Source organism: Nyctereutes procyonoides, unplaced genomic scaffold (assembly GCF_905146905.1).
Source record: "Nyctereutes procyonoides isolate TBG_1078 unplaced genomic scaffold, NYPRO_anot_genome, whole genome shotgun sequence".
Lineage (NCBI taxonomy): Eukaryota > Metazoa > Chordata > Mammalia > Carnivora > Canidae > Nyctereutes > Nyctereutes procyonoides.
In genome coordinates, this window is record NW_026575046.1 from 54,528,488 (window position 1) to 54,549,239 (window position 20,752).

Here is a 20,752-nt window from a genome sequence, read left to right on the forward strand (position 1 = left end):
CTTGGTAAGTTCCTGGTTCGTGCAGTTTTGACCTAAACTATGAATTGCAAAGTTCCTAATGTGAGTGTTGGCTTTGTTTGCACCATGGCAAAACATGTATCGCCTGTTCGCCAGGTTATATAAGATTAGTCTGTGAAACGCTTTCTTCTGCTACCACCGAAGGGACCGAGGAGAAATAATTGGCCTCAACGGGGCAGCTTCAGACTACAAGTCACAGGCAATGACTTCTGAAAATCCTAGGAAAAAAGTCATCTAGTGAGGGCTGAATATTAATAAAAGTGAGATCTCATTTCTGAGGTTTATAAGAAAGCCAGGGAACCCTCCAGGTAGGAGGTAATTCTATATTTACAGAACTCCGGAGACTACTCTCTATGAATTCGAAATGGGGAAAGGCTCTTACATCAGGTTGCAGCCCTGGAAGTAGGCAACCCAGTGAAGTCCTGGATCTTTGTATTTGGTGGTTCTCCATCCCTTTCCAAGATGAATAATCTTTGGATTCCTTCCCAGAATTGTCACAGTCCCCCATAACCAGCCAGCAACTCAGTTCCCTGCTCCCTAGCCCAACATCTTGGTGGTTCCTTGAGCCCGGCTGCAGGGTGGAGCTGGAGGATTTCTGTGGGGATGGGAGTGAGCACGAAGTCCAGGGCCAACCACTTTGCTGGCCTCCTGCAGGTGGCGAATCCTCCGTGAACTCCATGGCCATGCGCATCGTGATGGGTAGCTGGTGGCTCTTCACCCTCATTGTGTGCTCCTCCTACACAGCGAATCTTGCTGCATTCCTTACAGTGTCCAGGATGGACAACCCCATAAGGTAAGATCCATTCCTCCCTGCAGATCTGGGATCATGCAGCTCCAAAAAGCTGTAAAGACAATGTAACCTCGTGTTATAGAGGTAAACAGACTCAGATCCCAGATCTGCAGTTTGATCATCGTACTCCTCAATGCATGGAGAGCTTCACTCCTCTTGTATTTTACTTCATACACAATTATATAAATGCTTAAATGAATTAAATAATACTTCTCTGAACATTTAAATGCTGCTTATAAGACTAAGAAATCAAAACATTAAAAATTAACAAATTAAATTTCCTCAGGCATTTAAACGTTGATTACAAACTTATTTAATCAAAATTTTCTAAACATTAAATTAAAATTAATTAATACCACAAGTCTAAGATATTTTCCCAAAACTTCAAACACCTTAAACTTTTTTAAAGACATGCCACTATCACAGTGATTAGAAAACTTATTTCACTTATACTTGTGAAATTATTGAAATCAGGGAATAAAAACATTTCTTTGTTTTACCAAAGTTTTAAAAATATGGTATAAAAGAATTAGTTCAACATAGTGGAATAACATGGGAGCACCTTTGTTTTAGGATCAGAATTCCACATACTGTGTAAATTGCAGATGAACTTGGGCCAAGTGAAGGGGTGTTTGCAATGTGGTTGCTGAAGTGACCGTGGGCACTAGTCTAGTCTGCGTTTCCTCTGGTACCATATTGGCCGCAATATCCCCTCTCACTGGATTCCTGATTATTGTGTTGTGTAATTTCTCCCTTAATTCATCATACTATCATTATATGGATTCTTTTGATCCACAGCCCTACCTGGTCATCCGTACTTAACTAGCTTCTATGGCTCCCAGCAGCCTATTTAAAAGAGTTCAGACTCTGGCCAGGATTCAAAATTTAGTATGATAGCATCCAGTCTTATTTTTCAGTTGGCATTTTTATTGAGATAATTATAGATTCACATGCAGTTGTAAGAAATAATGCAGATAGATCTCATAATACCCTTTAACTGGTTTCCCCCCATAGTCACATTTTGCAAAACTATAGTCATCTTATCACAGCCAGAGTATTGACATTAAGAGAACTGGCTGATTCTATTCATATTTCCCCTCTTGTACTCATTTCCCTGCGCACGTGCGTGTGCGTGCATCTGGTGCTACACAGTCTCATCACGTGTGTAGATGTGTGTATTCATCACCACAGAAAAGATGATAAAGAATTGTATTCCTACGAGGATTCCTTGTATTTTCCTCTTATGGCCACACCCATCTCACACACACTTCTTCCCCTCTAGTCCTGCTCTCAACCCCTGGTGACCACTCATGTGTTCTCCATTTCTAAGATGTTATCATTTCAGGGCACCTGGGCGGCTCAGTCAGTGAAGCGTCCAACTCTTGATTTCAGCTCAGGTCACAATGTCAGGGTCCTGGAGTTGGGCCCCACCTCGGGCTCATGCTCAGTACCAAGTCTGCTTGTCTCTCTTCCTCTGCTCCTCCCCCCTGCTCACTCATGTTCTCTCTCTCAAATAAATAAGTAAATAAAAATCTTTAAAATGTTGTCATTTTATATATGTTATATGAATGGAATCATAGCTTTTGGATTGCCTTTTTCATTTAGTGCCATTCTCTGGAGGTTCATCCAGGTTGGTGTGTGTATTAATAATTCATTGCCTTTTTGCTGCTTAGTAGTATTACATGCACCACAGCTTGTTCGTGAGTTCACACACTGGAGGACGTCAGCTTGTTTTCGCCCTTATGCAATTATGAAGAAAGCCACTATACGTATTTGTGCGTAGGTTTCGGTGTGAACACAAGTTTTCATTTGTTTGTGATACATAGCCAAGAGTGCAATTGCTGGGTCATGTGGTAATAGCAGGTTTTATATGAAATTATGTTTTATAAGAAACTATCAACCTGTATTCCAGAGTGACTGGAACTTTATATTACTACTAGTGGTATGGTAATGATCCGGTTTCTTCGCATCTTTGCCAGCATTTAGGATTTTCACTATTTTTTTATTTTACCATTCTGATAGGCATGGACTGATATCTCATTCTGTTTTTTTTTTAAATTTATGATAGTCATACAGAGAGAGAGAGAGAGAGAGAGAGAGAGAGAGGCAGAGACATAGGCAGAGGAAGAAGCAGGCTCCATGCACCGGGAGCCTGACGTGAGATTCGATCCCGGGTCTCCAGGATCGCGCTCTGGGCCAAAGGCAGGCTCCAAACCGCTGCACCACCCAGAGATCCCTCATTCTGGTTTTAATTTGCATTTCCCTAATGAGCAATTGTGTTGAACACCTTTTTTTTTTTTTTTAATGATAGTCACAGAGAGAGAGAGAGGCAGAGACACAGGCAGAGGGAGAAGCAGGCTCCATGCACCGGGAGCCTGATGTGGGATTCGATCCCAGGTCTCCAGGATCATGCCCTGGGCCAAAGGCAGGTGCCAAACCGCTGCACCACCCAGGGATCCCTGTTGAACACCTTTTAACGTGCTTATTGCTAACTATATAGTAACCTCTTTGGTGAAATATCCATTTGAGTATTTTGCCCATTTTCTTTTTCTTCCTTTCTCTCTCTCTCTTTCTCTCTCTCTCTCTTTTAGAGAGAGAGAAAGAGAGCACACATGCATGAGCAGGGGGAAGAGCAGAGGGAGAGAGAATCCCAAGCAGGCTCCATCGCAGCACAGAGCCGGACTTGGAACTCGAATCTCATGACCCTGAGATCATGACCTAACCCAAAATCCAGAGTGGGGTGCTTACCCGACTGAGCCACCCAGGAGCCCCTTGCCCATTTTCCAAATCAGTTGTTTGACTATTACTCTTGTGTTTTGAAAGTTCTTTATATATTTTAGATACTAGTTCTTTGTCAGACATCTTATTTGTAAATATTTTCCCCACTCTGTACTTTCTCTTTTCAACATCTTAACAAGTTCTTTCACAGAGAAAAAAATGTTAATTCCTGTGAAGTCCAATTTATAAATTTATTCTTTTGTGGATCATACCTTTGGTGTCAAGTCTAACTCTTGCCTAACCTAGACCATGAAGATAATCCCGTTTTTTCTGTTTTTCCTCAAAGTGTTGTAATTTCACATTTTACGTTTCAGTCTACAGTCAATTTTGAGTTAATTTTTGTATAAGGCATGAGGTTAAGTGAGTTTTAGATATATAATTCTGTTACACACACACACACACATGGTTTTGTATATGAACGTCCAGTTACTTTAGCACCATTTATTAAAAAGGCTGTTCTTCCTTCATTGAATTGCTTTTGTAATTTGTCAGAAATCAGTTGGGTGCATGTGGGTCTATTTCTGAGTTTTCCATTCAGTTCCATTGATCTATGTGCCTGTGCCTTTGCCGATACCACACTGTCTTGGTTACTATAGCTACAGAGTAAACCTTAATATTGGGCAGAGTGACCCCTCTCATTTTATTTTTCTTTGTTCAGCTTGTTTTAACTATTCTGGGGCCTGCATCTTTCTACTCAAGTTTTATAAACTTATGTTTATAAAAAATTTTCCATGATTTTGATAGGAATTGCATTAATTATAGTTAAAATTGCATTAAACCAATAGATCATAACTTGCTGAGACTATCATGAATGAGTATTAGATTTCTCAAATGCTTTTTTTTTTCCTTGCTTGACAGTACCATATGATTTTTCTTCTTTAGCTTACTAGTATGATAGATTACAGTGATTGTTTTTCAAATGTTGTGTACCTTGAACAAATCTCCCCTGGTCATGATCTATGATTCTTTGCATATATTTCTGATTCTTTCTGCTGATATTCTGGTTGAGGATTTTTTCATCTAAATTTATGAGAATTGGGCAACCCAGGTGACTCAGCAGTTTAGCGCTGCCTTCAGCCCGGGGTGTGATCCTGGAGACCTGGGATCAAGTCCCATGTCAGGTTCCCTGCATGGAGCCTGCTTCTTCTGACTGTGTCTGTTCCTCTCTCTCTCTCTCTCTCTCTCTCTCTCTCTGTGTGTGTGTGTGTGTGTCTCATGAATAAATAAAATCTTAAATAAATAAAAAAATTTATGAGAATTATCAGTTTTCACTTTTATTTATTGTGCTATTTTTGTCTAGTTTTGGTTTCAGGGTAGCACTGGCTTCATAAAATGATTTAGGAAGCCTTCTTATCTTCTGTTTCCTGTGAGAGATTATATAAAGTTGGTGTTAATTCATCTTTAAATGTATAATTCTCCAGGGAAACCTTCTAGAAGATTCATGTTCTTGGAGCTTTTAAGTTAATAATTAAAATTTTCAAAGTATAGGGCAATTCATATTGTCTATTTCATCTTCAGGTTTAGTTGGTTTATAGTCTTGTTCATGTTTTCCATTTAGTTGCTGATCTTCTATTGCTGTTGTTGATCAATTATTGAATGTGGGATATTAAAGTCTCTAGCCATTTTTTTCAGAACTGCTTATTTTTCCCTTCAGTTTTATCAATTTTGATCCATATGTTTTGGGACTATTGTTAGGTGTACATATGTTTCTAATTGTAATTTTTTATATTCTTATCAAATGACCCTTTTATATACTGTTCTTCTTTGTCTCTTACAAAAACTTTTCCCTTAATGTTTACTTTGTCTGGTATTAGTATCCCACTCCAGTTCTCTTTTGGTTATTGTTTGAACAAAATTTTTTTATTCTTTTATTTTCGATCTATTTGTCTTGGAATCTAAAGTGAGTCACGTCCATATAACATACAGTTAATCATGTTTTTTCATCTTTTCTACCAATCTCTGCTTTAATTGGATAGTTTAATCCATTTATATCTAATGTAATTAGTGATAAGGAAGAAATTACTTCTGCCATGTTATTATTAGTTCTTTTTCTGTCTTACACCTCTGTTGTTCCTCATTTCCTCCATTACTTCTTTCTTTTGTGTTAAATAGATATATTCCGTATACCATTTTGATTCCGTTTTTCTTTTACTATATAGAGTTTTGAGTTATATTTTTAAGTGGTTGCCCAAGGCATGTCAATTCCCATCTTAATTTACAACAATGTAATTTGGATCAAAGCCAACTTTATTTTAATAGTATGAAAAAATGTTTCTCTCTGTTCTACTCCACCTCTGCCCCAGGAACTCCTTTATGAAGCTGTCGAATCCCTTACTTTTTTGGGAAGTAACAAAATTTTTCCCAATTTATTCAATGGATGCTCTTCTATATTTAATTTTTAAATTCTTTTTTTTTTACTTATTGAATAAATTTCATAATTTGTTTCAAAACAACTTTAATTTTAATTTTTAAATTGTGATGAAATATACATAACATAAATTTTATCATTTTAATTATTTTTAAGTGTACAGTTTATTTATTTTTATTTTTTTAAGATTTTATTTATTTATTCATGAGTGACACAGAGAGAGAGGCAGAGACACAGGCAGAGGGAAAAGCAGGCTCCATGCAGGGAGCCCGATGCGGAACTGGATCCCGGGACTTCAGTATCACGCCCTTGGCAGAAGGTAGATGCTCAACCTCTGAGCCACCCAGGCGTCCCTTAAGTGTACAGTTTAAAGTCATCGAGTATATTCACATTGTTCTATAAACATCATCACCATCCATCTCTAGAATGCTTCATATTGTAAAACTGAAAGTCTATACAGTACTCCCCATTCCCTACTTTCCCAGACTCTGGAAACCATAGTCCTGTTATCTCTCTATAAATTTGACTACTCTAGGTACCTTGGATAAGTGAAATAATACAGTTTTTGTCCTTTCGTGACTAACTTATTTCATTTAGCATGTCTTAAAGCTTCATTGATGTTGTAGCGTGTGTATAAATGTGCAGCATATATATCACATTTTGTTTATACATTCATCTGTTGAGAGATGTATCTGTTGCTTCCATCCTTTGGCTATTTAATAATGCTGTTTTAAACACAGGTGTATAGGTATATGTTCAAGTCCTGGCTTTAAGTACTCTTGGGTATATACTCAGAAGTGGAATTGTTGGATCATATGGTAATTCTATGTTTAACTTTTTTTTATTAGGAACTACTTTATCATATTCTACAGCAATTCCACCATTTCACAGTCCCACCAGCAACTAACAAGAATTCCAGTTTCTTTACAACCTTACCCATACTTATTTTTTGTTTTGTTTTTGTTTTGTTTTGTTTTCATAATAGCTATCCTAATGGGTGTGAAGTGGTATCTCATTTTGGTTTTGATTGGCATTTCCCTAATAATTAGTGATATTGAGCATCTTTTCTTTTTCTTTTTTTTTTTTTACATTTTTATTTATTTATGATAGGCACACAGTGAGAGAGAGAGAGAGGCAGAGACATAGGCAGAGGGAGAAGCAGGCTCCATGCACCGGGAGCCCGACGTGGGATTCGATCCCGGGTCTCCAGGATTGCGCCCTGGGCCAAAGGCAGGCGCCAAACCACTGAGCCACCCAGGGATCCCTATTGAGCATCTTTTCATGTGTTAATGGCCATTTGCACATCTTCTTTGGAGAAATGTCTGTTTAAGTTTATTGCCCATTTTTAATTAGGTTGTTTTTATTACTGGGCTGTAGTTTTTTATGTATATCCCAGGTATTAATCTCTCATCAGATATTGTAAATATCTTCTCCCATTTTATGGATAGCCTTTTAATTCTGTTGGTAGTGTCTTTGGATGCGGAGAAGTTTTTAATTTTGATGAAGTCCATATTATCTATTTTTTGTTATTGTCAGCTTTCCTTTTGTTGTCATATCTAAGAAATTATTGCCAGATCCAATGTCATGAAATCCTTCCTGAATGTTTTATTCTAGGAGTTTTATAGTCTTAGGTCTTATATTTAAGACTTTGATCCATTTTGTTAATTTTTATACATGGTGTAAGGTTAGGGTCCTATTTCATTCTTTTGCATGAGGATACCGGGTTTTCCCAGCACCATTTATTAAAAAAAGACTGTCCTTTCCTCATTGAGTGGATTTGTTTCAAACCTTTGTTTGAAATGATTTGAATATAAATGAGATCTGGGCTTTTTATTCTATTCCATTGGCCTGTGCATCTCTCTTCATGTCAGTGCACACTATTTTGATTACTATAGCTTTGTAGTACATTTTGAATTCAGGAAATTGGAGATCATCAACTTTATTCTTTATCAAAATTGTCTTGGCTAATTGGGGATCCTTGAGGGGAAAATTTTACAATGGATTTTTCTATTTCTGCCTAAACCATCATTGGAATTTTGACAGAGATCACACTGAATTTGTAAATTGCTTTAAGTAGTATTGACATTTTAACAATATGAAGTATTTCAATCCATGAGCATAGATAGGTGTCTTTCCATTTATTTGTATCTTTAACTTATTTCAGAAACATTATTTAGTTTTCAGTATATATGTCTTTTGCCTTTTTGATTAAGTTTATTCTTAGGTATTTTATTCTTTTTGACATTATTATAACTGGAGTTGTTTTTGTATTTCCCTTTCAGAGTATTCACTATTAATGTACAGAAATGCAACTGATCTTCGTTTATTATTTTTTTAGCATACCACTTTGCTGATTTATTTATTAGTTCTAGTATTTACGGTTTTTGTGTGTGTCCAATTTTAAGGTTTTCTACATAATCAGGTCATGTTGTCTGACAGCAGAGATACTTCCACTTCTTTCCTTCCAACTTGAAAATCTTTTATTTCTTTTTCTTGCCTAATTGTCTGACTATGACTCCAGTACTATGTTGAATGGAAGTGGTGAAAATAGGCATTCTTGTCTTGTTCCTGACCTTAGAGGAAAAGCCTTGAGTATAATGTTAGCTTTGAGTTTCTTTTATATGGCCTTTATTACATCAAGGTAGCTTCCTTTTCTTCCTAGCCTGTTAAGTTTTTATCATGAAAGGGTATTTCATTTTGTCAAATGCTTTTCCTGCCTTGAGATGATAATGTGGTTTTTTCCCCCTTCATTTTGGTAACATAGAATTTTATACTGACGGATCTTGGTATGTTGACTCATCCTTACATTTCAGAATAAATATTGGTTGGTCCATATTTAAAAACATATGCTGTTGAATTCAGTTTCCTAGTATTTTTTTAAAAGATTTTATTTATTTATTCATGACAGACAGAGAGAGAGAGAGAGTGAGAGGCAGAGACACAGGCAGAGGGAGAAGCAGGCTCCATGCAGGGATCCAGACGTGGGACTCAATCCCAGGACTCCAGGGTCAGGCCTTGGGCTGAAGGCGGCGCTAAACCGCTAGGCCACCAGGGCTGCCCAGTTTCCTAGTGTTTTGTTGAAGATTGTTGAATCCACATTACTCAGGAATATTGGTCTATAGTTTTCTTTTCTTCTTCTTTTTTTAATTGGAGTTCAATTTGCCAACATATAGCATAACACCCAGTGCTCATCCCATCAGGTTTGTAGTTTTCTTTTCCTGTAATGTGTTTTTAAGGTTTTGATATCAGGATAATGCTGGCCTCTTAGAATGAGTTAGGAAGCATTCCCTTCTCTTGCATTTTTGGAATAAGAATTTGAGGAGGAATGAGTTAGGAAGCATTCCCTTCTCTTGCATTTTTGGAATAAGAATTTGAGGAGGAATGAGTTAGGAAGCATTCCCTTCTCTTGCATTTTTGGAATAAGAATTTGAGGAGGATTGGTGTCCATTCTTTACATGTATATTGTATGTTTCTAGGAATTTGTTTATTTCAACTTATTGGTGGACCACCGACAGGTTGTATAATATAAATATATTTAATTTTCTCTCATGTCTACTTATGCATTCTAAATTATTTTCATGATGTTTAGTATTCTATTACCATTATTATTAATATGGTTCCCTAGGACCACCACCACCACCACAACTGGAAGTTAAGGATCCTCTCTTAACCACCAGTGGTTTCCTTTAGGCTTCAATATACATGCACTGTTGTTTCTCTTTAAGAATCAAGCTTGAAACCATATATTTATATCTTTCCCTCAGATGGTCCTGGAATATCTTTTTGTCCTTCCCTCCTACTCAATCATGTTTTGGTAATATAATCTGAGATTTGGGGCCCAGTTTACTATTGTTATTTCTTTCCTTCTCCTTCTCCTCCTCCTAATATTTGATGGTTTCTCTAATATATATGTTTAGCATTTCATTCTTTTGTTTTATCACATCTACATTTATAGTCATTATTTGGACTGAAATCTATGTTCCAGGAGTTTCAGTGATTGTTGAATGTTTCTCTACTCTGTGATTTGCCATAGTTCATTTCTTTATTTTGATAAAATTTTGTTCAGCTAGAGTAGTTATTTGAGCAATAGGTCTAGCAAGAATGGTATATGTTGTGAGATAATATATCTGAGAATCTTTTTCTGTTGCATTTATGCATGAATTAAAAAAACTAATCTGGTATAATATTCTTGTTACAGCTTTTCCCCTTCATATTGTATAGAATTTCCTCTATTGTCTGAATTCTATAGGATTTGCTCCGTTGTTCTTCCTGTATGTAATGCCTCAGAGAAGCATGAGAATACCCCATTCACCTCCTTTTCCTCTGCTCCTCTTTCCTTTCCTATCTTTTCTTCTCACTCTTTCCCCTACTCTCTTTTTTCTGTCTCCTTTTTCTCCGTTGTCTTCTCCTTCCTCCTTCCCTTTCACTTAACTTCCATCCTCCTCTCTCCTTCCTACCCTTCTTGTTGCTTTTCCTCTTTCTCCCTCTACTTTAATCCCTCCTTCTCCTTCTTCTCTTCCCTCTTCTTCCTTCTTCTCTACCTCTTCCTTCTCTGTGTCACTTTCCTTTTCACTTCCTCCTCCTCCCCCTCCTTCCTTCTCCCTCTATTCTTCCCCACTGTTCCCCCTTCTTACTTCCTCTCCATGTCTTCTTCCCATTATTTCCCACTTTTTTCCTTATATCCCTGCTCATCATCATCTTCCTTCTCCCCTTCTCTCCTTATGATCCCTTTTCTTTCTTCTCCCCTCCTTTTTATTTTCTTCCTCATTTACTTCTCCTTTCTTATGCTTTCTTCTTTGCAATTAACCTTAATATCCTTGAATATAAAAACTTCTATCAATATTTAATGAGTTGGCCTACATGTCATTAATTATGATTTGAATTCTGAATTCTTTATTACATGCAAAAAACAACCTGATAGCTTTAGCTCATTAATTTTGTCATTTATTAAATCTTCCCTTATCTATTACATCTTTTGCATTTGTCTTTGTCTTGTTTCCAGGAACATTGAATTTTTGTATGTTGATGCTATGAGTCCTTTATGTCTGTTGTACTCCCTGATAATTCCATTCATTTTTCTTTTTCTTTTTATTCAGAGAGTTCTTTACCTTGTCTTTCAAATTTCTGATTAGATTTTTTCCAGTGTTCATATGTTTTTCAACATTAATGAGTATATAAATTCTCCTTGTATATTTGTATTTCTCCTTCATTTTTCCTCTCTACCACTGTTAATACCTCTTTTATGTCTCAGCCACTCTTTATGAAATTAATATTTATTTTTTGTTTTAAAGAGTCTTTAATTATAGTGTATTATACCTATAGAAAAACAAATATTTTTAAAACTTAATTTTCCTTAGTATATACTTTTCAAACAGTATGTTTTAGGGTCTTTGATGCAATATAATATATTTACACATCATTTCTTTCATGCTAAATCCTTTCCTTATACCTACATGTTGTTGTTTTTTTTTTTAATAATTTTTTATTTAGGGATCCCTGGGTGGCGCAGCGGTTTGGCGCCTGCCTTTGGCCCAGGGCGCGATCCTGGAGACCCAGGATCGAGTCCCACATCGTGTTCCCGGTGCATGGAGCCTGCTTCTCCCTCTGCCTGTGTCTCTGCCTCTCTCTCTCTCTCTGTGACTACCATAAATAAATAAAAATTTAAAAAAAGATCCTAATAAATTTTTATTTATTATTTATGATATCAGAGAGAGAGAGAGAGAGAGAGAGAAAGAGAGAGAGATAGCCAGAGGGAGGATCCCCATGTTGTTGTTTTTATGTTTAGTATGCTCTTTCGTGATTCTAGAGAACTCTTTCCATAAACAGGGAGTCCAAAGACTCCCTGAATCTTCTAATATTTCACCTGGCTACTGGTAGAATCATCTTCTCAGATCTTAACCTGATCTTGTGAATTTAGCTGGAGACTGTGATGTAAATCCCCATTACAAGCCCTGTGCATTAGTGGAAAGCTTCCTTTTTAGAGTTTTTGCCTTGATAAAGTTTCTGTTTCTAGAATCCTGATTGATGCAGCCCCTGCAACAGTATAAAAAGTCACTGTATTTCTTAACCTTCTTTCTGGCAATGCTCTTCTCTGTCAGAGACAAATGCCAGTGAATTGGGATTTCTGAATATTGTATCTGCAGAGGCCAGAGGAATTCAAGGGCCTTCCATTATTGCTACTTTGAATTGCTTTGTCTATGTAGCTATAAAAGGAAATCCACTGAGATGATGACTTTCAATGCAAGATGAATTTGAGTCTTGCATTGCTGTGTCCCACTAATTTGCTTCTTCCAAATATCTGATAAGTGGGTGGCATCCTTCCCTAGGTTCATGATACATGATCGCCTGTAGTTTACAAAATTACATGGTCATTTCAGGAGTTATCTGGAAGGCTTAATGATGGATATCTGTCCTATTTTTACTGATGAGTCTTTCTTATTAATCAAAATGGTCTCTGGCCTATGCATTTTCAAACTAATATAAAACCATTCAGTAATGATTGTTAAACTCCTTATAAATGTTCATATTCACTGTCCATGTAAATATCCTAGTCTTTAAAACCTATAAATTCCTTTACAAGCTTAGGGAAAGCTGGTATCCAAGAGAGGCTGATTATATATATATATATATATATATATATATATATATATATATATTTATATTTTTTTTAGAACAGAACTATACTTAACAATTACCTTAAGCAATTTTTATCTTTCTTGTTTGGAATGGGTATAAAGTCCATTCAAGGAAGAGGACCTATCTTCATTTTAGTTCACTAAACTTATCTCAAAATATAATTACTTTTATCTCCATTACAATTACAAGTAGATCTTTACCTATTATCATGAAGAAAGCAGAGTCATTTGGAAAAGGTAGCACTGACAGGTAGTTTGGCACTACAAGCATCAATGCCCTATATTTAGGAAATGCTTTGGTTAAAAGTTGATTAGTAGAATTCAGAGGGATCACATTCAGAGGGATCCCAATTATCCTACAGGCTTGTGTTGGCAGGCAGAAGCACAGTGGTATGACTAGGAGATATAACAAAGTGCAGTTGTAATGAGCATAGCCAGTTAAGCTTAATTGCCAGGTTCACATCTTCTCTCCCACTTACTAACTATGTGATCTTGGGTGATTTACCTAATCTCTATACACCTTTCTTTTCTCATCTATGTATAAGAGTAAGAGTAGCATCTATATCATAGGACTTTTGAGGGAGATTAACAAACATATGTTAGAGTTTAGAACATTACCTGGCACATAGAAAGGACCATATATAAGTCTAGAAACAATTGTTGTTGACAAGGACCTTGGCAGTCAAAGTAATAGCTCTGGGATTTGGAATCCTGGATTGAGGAAAAGCACCATGACTGGAAGATGTGGGTAAGAAGATGACAGTCTAGGAAGTAGAAAAGTGTTTTGGTAAAGTCACCAGCTGGCTGGCTGACATTAATCATTCCTCCTTTCTCGTTCTTAGTTTCTCTATCTGTAAAATGGGGAGGTTGCTATAAATGGCCTTATTATGATATTTTACATGTCTGTTCATCTTTCCATTGAATTTGGAAACCTCACATTTGTAAACTAAAATGACCAAAAACTTCCTACAGATAAATTCTTGGCTAAGCTGGGGAAAGATACACCATCCATAATAAGAGCTTTTTCTTGTGTCCACACATTCATATAGTTTCCGAAGGAAAAATAAAATGATTGAACATAACAGCAATCTAATTTATCCCAAGATAATTTTACCTCTAGTCTTCTTGGTTTAAAAATTGATCTTTATTCACATAAACTTGCTGTAACTTTTTATTATAAATTTTTTATGATTATTTGCAGTCTTATGATAAACTGGAAATCTAGTTCACCTTGGATGTGGTGATGGCTTCTTAGCTACAACACCAAAAGTACAATCAATAAAAGAAAAATTGATAGGTTGGGCTTGATTAAAATTTAAAACTTCTGTGACAAAGATACTGGTAAGATAATGAGAAGACAAGTCAGAGATTGGGAGAGAATCTTGGCAAAATATATATCAAATACAGCATTAGTATCTAAAATAGATAACTCTTAAAATTGAACAATAAGAGAACAAATAACTCATTTAAAAAACAGGCAAAAGAGCAGAACAGGCATCTCACCCAGAAGATTTGCATATGGCAAACAGCCCTGTGGACAGATGCCTAATATCATATATCATTAGGGAACCGAAAAATAAGATAACAATGAGGTACCACTACATTAGAATGGCCATAGCGCAAAACCACTGACAGCACCAAATACTAGTGAGGATGTGGAGCAACAACTACTCTCTTTCATTTCATTTCCATTCATTGGGAAATGGCCACTTCAGAAGAAATTTTGACAGTTTCTTACAAAACTAAACCTATCCTTATCATATGATCCAGCAGTCACACTCCATGGTATTTACCCAAATGAATTGAAATCACATATCTACACTAAAACTTGCACATGAATTTTTATGACAGCTTTACTTGTGATTACCAAAATATGGAAGCAAGAGATGAATGGATAATCTCAGGTACATCCACTCAATGGAATATTATTCAGTACTAAAAATAAATGAGCTATCAAGATGTAAAAAGACATAGAGGAACTTTAAATATATATTAATAAGTGAAAGTGTTATGCAAGATAAATAAATATATATTTAAAATTATACTTTATTTGTAATATTACTTATATGTAATTATAAATATTTATGTTTATTTGTATACTAGTAAATTATTATTTATATTTGAAAAATATATATGGATTTTACTAAGACCTATATCAGTTTTAAGATAACTTGTGGATAAAATGAGGAAAAATATGAAGGGCAGGGCTAGTTATCAATTAGGCCAAATGAAGCCAACTTACCAATTTTTCTTTTTTTGATCATGTTTTTGGTATTATATCTAAGAAATCAAACCCAAGGTCAGACCCAAGGTGGATCAGTTGCTGTTTAGAGTTATTTAAAGGCTGTTTACATTTAGATTATTGTTAATTTATATGTGAAGTTTCCATTTTTATAATTACTATATGCTTAAAGACATTGAACCAGAATCATAAACAGTTGGATATGATGTGAATTTACCTTAAAAGCTGTTTGTTTGTTTTTAATCTGGACAGATAATGTTTTAAATATTTAAATTTGAATGACCTTGATGGTGCTAGTACTCTTCTGATTTCCTCTGGTCCCACCATCCTGTTTTGTTTTTGTTTTTACACCTGCTGGTTTCACACTTTCATATACCCACCTTCCACCATCAAATTATTCAAGTCGGTAACCTGTGACAGAGAAGACCTGCATGACTCTTGGCGAGTTAGCAAGTCCTATACATTCTTGCTATTCAAACCATGTCCCACAGACCAGCTCTCATCTCAGATCTCCTGATTCAAAATTTTTATCTAAGTCTCTAAGTGATTTCTATTTATGTTAAAGGTTAGAAAGAATTGCCTCTGATTAGAAAAAAATGATCTATAAAATTCTAATAGACTGAAGTGACTGGCTGCATGTAGCAAATGCATTTTAGCACAACTACACATCAGTTCCTACCTTTGGGGGACCACAACCTGGAAAAGGATGGTGGTGCATATTAATGGTGTTCATAAAAAAAGAATGTGGGACTTCTACCTGCCTTAATGGAGTACCAAGTATCTGACTAAACTTTCCATCATCAACAACAATAAAACATGGGGGAAAAATTGCTGTCTACAAGCATTTTGAACTTAGGGGCACAGGTTGAAAGGGAAGAGAAAAGATATACCATGCAAATAGTAAGCAGAAGAAAATTGGTGAGGCTGTCTTGATATTAAAGTAGACTTCATAGTTGACCCTTGACCAACATGGGGATTGGGGATGTTGACCTTTGCACAGCCAAAAATTTGCATATCACATTTGACTTCCCAGAAACTTAGCTACTAATAGCCTACTATTGACAGAAGCCTTACTGATAACATAGTCAACACATATTTTGTATGTTATATGTATTATATATCATATTACTACAATAAAGTAAGCTAGAGAAAAGAAGATGCTATTGAGAATATCATAAGGAACCCTATTTAAAGTACTATACTTTATCAAAAAAATAATCCACAGATAAGTGGACCCACACAGTTCAAACCTATGTTGTTCAATGGTCAACTGTATACCATACAGTATTACAAGGGAAAAAGAGATATTATCTGATGGTTAAAGGAGCAATTTTACCAAAAAAGCAATTCTAAATATGTATCCATCTAATAAGGAAGCATCAAAATGTATGAGGTAAAATTTGACAAATCTAATGGGAGAAACAGAAAGATCTAAAACAGTTCACATCCATTTTGAGTTTATCTTTGTGTATGGTGTAAGAGAGTGGTCTAGTTTCATTCTTCTGCATGTGGATGACCAATTTTCCCAGCACCATTTATTGAAGAGACTGTCTTTCTTCCAGTGGATCGTCTTTCCTCCTTTGTCGAATATTAGTTGACCATAAAGTTCAGGGTCCATTTCTGGATTCTCTATTCTGTTCCATTGGTCTATGTGTCGGTATTATGCTGAGTGAAGTAAGTCAATCGGAGAAGGACAAACAGTGTATGTTCTCACTCATTTGGGGAATATGAATAATAGTGAAGGGGAATATAAGGGAAGGGAGAAGAAATGTGTGGGAGATATCAGAAAGGGACACAGAACATAAAGACTTCTAACTCTGGGAAATGAACTAGGGGTGGTGGAAGGGGAGGAGGGCGGGGGGTGGGGGTGAATGGGTGACGGGCACGGAGGGGGACACTTGACGGGATGAGCACTGGGTGTTATTCTGTATGTTGGTAAATTGAACACCAATAAAAATTAATTTATAATAAAAAAAAAAGAACAGACACTGAATCCACTGAGCCCCCAGGTACCCCATGAATGTCTTGACAGCCTCTTTCCAGATTATCTCTTCTTTCCAAAGTGATCCTTCTATTTTCCCCAACAGATTTTTCAAACGAGTGCCTTTTATGTATATATCTTTTGTATCTTGTAGCGATTATTTGTATTTTATAATAATTTCTCATGAAATACTCAATTTTTATGTCACTAAAAAAAATAAAACGGTTCACATTTTTTAAAAAAGATTTTATTTATTTATTCATGAGAAACACAGAGAGAGGTAGAGACACAGGCAGAGGGAGAAGCAGGCTCCCTGCAGGGAGCCTGATGGGGGACTCGATCCCGGGACTGGGACATATTCTGAGCTGAAGGCAGACACTCAACCGCTGAGCCACCCAGGTGTCCCAAAAACAGTTCACACTTTAACTTCATTCTATTAGAAATTGACCTCTCAAGTAAACAAAAGACCAGTAAGGCTGTAGAAGACCTGAACAACACTATCAACCAACTTGTCAACCAATGTGGTGGACATTTATAGAATACTTCACCCAACAATTGTAGAATACACATTTCTTTTGAGTATACAGGGAACACTCACCAAGACAGATCATTTCTTGGGTCATAAAATTAAATCTCAATCCATTTCAAAAAAGTAAAATCTTACAGAGTATATTCTGTCAATATAATTAACTTAGAATTTTTTATTTTTTAAAAGATTTATTTATTTATTTATTTATTTATTTATTTATTTATTTCTGAGAGAGAGAGAGAGAGAGAGAGAGGCAGAGACACAGGCAGAGGGAGAACCAGGCTCCCATGCAGGGAGCCACATGTGGGACTTGATCCCAGGACTCCAGGATCACGCCCTGGGCTGAAGGCGGCACTAAACCATTGAGCCACTCAGGCTGCTCAAGTTAACTTTGAATGCAATGAAAATAAACTATCTAAAAAACCTTCAGTGGCATTTAAATAACATAATTCTAAACCTCTGGGTCAAAGGAAAAACATCAGAAATAAATCACAAAAGATATATAAAAAATATTTCTAACTAAGTAATAATGAAAAAAATGTATCAAAATTTGTGCAATGTTGTTAAAATAGTGCTTACAGGAAAGTTTATAGTTTTAAATGCCTATTAAAAAGCACAGCAATGCTTTTTAAAGCATTCATGATTAATGCTTAAATTCAGGATTCTTAGTTTCCCCTTTAAAAGGAAAGAAAAGTAAGAATAAGCTATACTCAAAGTAATTTTAAAGAAAGAAATGGAATAGGTATGCTAGTACAGAAAACTAGCAAAAGTGAAAGTTAGTTTTTTGATAAATTTAATATGTTGATAAACCCCAAGCAAGACTAATACAGAACAGTAAATGAAAAAAAAAAAAAAAACAGAAAAAAAAATAAATGAAAGAAAAGTGAAATTATCAATATCAGGAATGAAAGTGAGGATTTCACCTTAGAAATTTCAGATATTAAAAGGATAATAAGATAATATTTTGAAAGTTGACAACTTTATGCTGAAAAATTAAACAACTTAGATGAATATGGATTTTTTTAAGCCACAATTTATAAAAACTGATTTGGAAAGAGACAGAAATCTGAATATCTTTGTAATAAAGATAATGGATTTGTGAACCTCACAACAAATGAAATTCCAGGCCCAGATGGCTTCACTGGTGAGATCTATCCAACATTCAAAGAACTAAGACTAATCATAAGCTCTTTCAGAAAATAAAAGTGGAGAAAATGTTTTTAGATTCATTTAATTAAACTGCCATAACGCTGATACCAAAAGCTAGAAAAGGTAGTAAAAGGAAAGAAAACTGATGGCTGGTATCCTCCATGAACTTAGATGCAAAAATCCTTCACAAAATAGGAACAGACTGAATTCAGCAATGTGTAAACAGAACACATCATATTCAAGTGAAGTTTTTTTTTCCCCTGGGATACAGTTTTGTTTCAGTATCTGAGAACCAGTGTGATTCAGCACATTAACAAAGTAAAGGACAAAAATCCCATCATCATTTCAAATGATACAGAAGAGCATCGGACAAAATTCAACACCCATTTATTATTCAAAAATAAGTAAATAAAAGGAAACTTCCCCACCCTGATTAACAGCCCTAGGGAACCGACTGCTAACAAGGTACTTAATGGTGACATTTTTACTGTGCTTCTCAGCATTGTCTTATGTGTCCCTGCCTCACCAAGAAGCAGTAAAAGAAAAAGAAAGTATACAGTCGGGGCATCTGGGGGGCTCAGTCGGTTAAGCATCTGCCTTTAGCTCAGGTCATGATCCCAGGACTCTGGGATGGAGCCCTGGTTGGGCTCCCTGCTCAGTGGGGTGTCAGTTTCTCCCTCTCCCTTTGAACTCCCCCACTCGTGATCTCACCCTCTCTCTCTCTCAAATAAATAAATAAAATATATTTTTAAAAAAGTGTACGGACTTGAAAGGGAGAATTAACCCTGTCTTTATTTTCTGATGGCATGGAAGTCTTTGTAGAAAATCCTAACAATCTTCTGATAAAAAATAAATAAATTTAATAAATAGATTTAATAAAATTAAACCTAATAAATCTTCATAGTTTGCAAGAAATAAAGTCACCATATAAAAATCAATTGTATTTTTATATACTAGCAACTAACAACTGGCAAACTAAACTTTTAAAAAATTACAATATAATCAAAAATATAAAATTCTTAGGAACATATGTTTTAAAAGACGTGAAAGAATTATATCCTTAGTGGAAAAATTAGTGGAAGATATTGCTGAGAGAAATTAACCATCTAAAAATTAAATGGACAGATATCCAATATTCATGGATGGAATTGGAATGCTCAATACTGTGGAGTTGGAAGGCCTTCCTAATTGAGCTATAGATTCAATGAGGTCGCCATCAAAATTTCAGCAGACTTCATACACACACATAAAGGATGTAGAATGGGGAAAGAGTTTTGATGAAGAGCAAAGTTGGGAGACCAACACCACTTTATTTCAGGACTTTGTACAAGGCTGAGGGGCATTGTACAGCCCTCTCTAGCTTTATCTGCTATAATTTCTTAATGCTCTTACTTTCCTGACTTTGGTATGTTCATCAAAGATCATGGGTAGTTTCCTGCTTTGGCCTTCACTTAAACTAATTCATATTTTTAGAACATTCTTCTCTCTCTCTCTCTCTCTCTCTCTCTCTCTCTTTTTTTTACCTAGTCAACTCTGACTCATCCTTCAAGCCTCTGCTCAAATGTCATTTCCTCTGAATGGCCTATCTGGATACACTGCAACTTGAATCACCCTTTTCTGTGTTTCTTTCATAGACTCCAGTCCTTTTCTTTCTTAGCAGTTATCACATTTTGTAGCTATGTGTTTATGTGCATGTGATACCCGTGCAATGAAGGAATTGGCTTTGGAGTTTTTGTTTTTCTCTATTTATTTTTATCTTGAGGGCAAATGCTTATGTTGGGTATACATATTGGTCTCCTGCTGGGCAAAATGTTGACATAACACTTTTTTCTAAAGGTCAAATTGGAGATTTTCCACATCTTTTGATTTTTTTCATCTTTCTTATTCCTCTTTGCTCCTGTATTCATGGATCCATTAGAATTGTGTGAAATGCAGCTTTGCAGTCTGCTTACTGTTTCACATTTGAACCATGAGATTCATGAATTGAAAAGCTCCAGACTTTATAGCTGTGCTAAGTCATCCATATACACAAACTGGCTTTTGAATCTGTATTCACGCTCAGGCTTATGAATGCAAAAATAATACGATTCGAGGGAGCTGGGTTCATCAGGGGCAAATGTATTGTGCAACTCCCGTGATGGGGTATACACCCAGTTCTCTCCTGTCACATCTACAGCTGCAGTGTCATGTTGTTAAAGAACTTCACAGGCACAGAGTCCAGTCCTCTGAGGCAGACACTGGCTTCCTAAGGAACTTAGGAAG

The 20,752-nt window shown here is 35.9% G+C and overlaps 1 protein-coding gene across 2 annotated transcripts in view; it reads left to right on the forward strand.

Annotated features, from left to right (window-relative positions):
• Positions 1 to 20,752, forward strand: part of GRID1 (glutamate ionotropic receptor delta type subunit 1) — a 634,358-nt gene that overhangs the window by 524,272 nt on the left and 89,334 nt on the right. For both annotated transcript variants that reach the window (XM_055325891.1, XM_055325892.1), the window contains exon 12: positions 673 to 811. In XM_055325891.1, the coding sequence (XP_055181866.1) occupies positions 673 to 811 (139 nt within the window). The remainder of the gene's footprint in view (positions 1 to 672; positions 812 to 20,752) is intronic.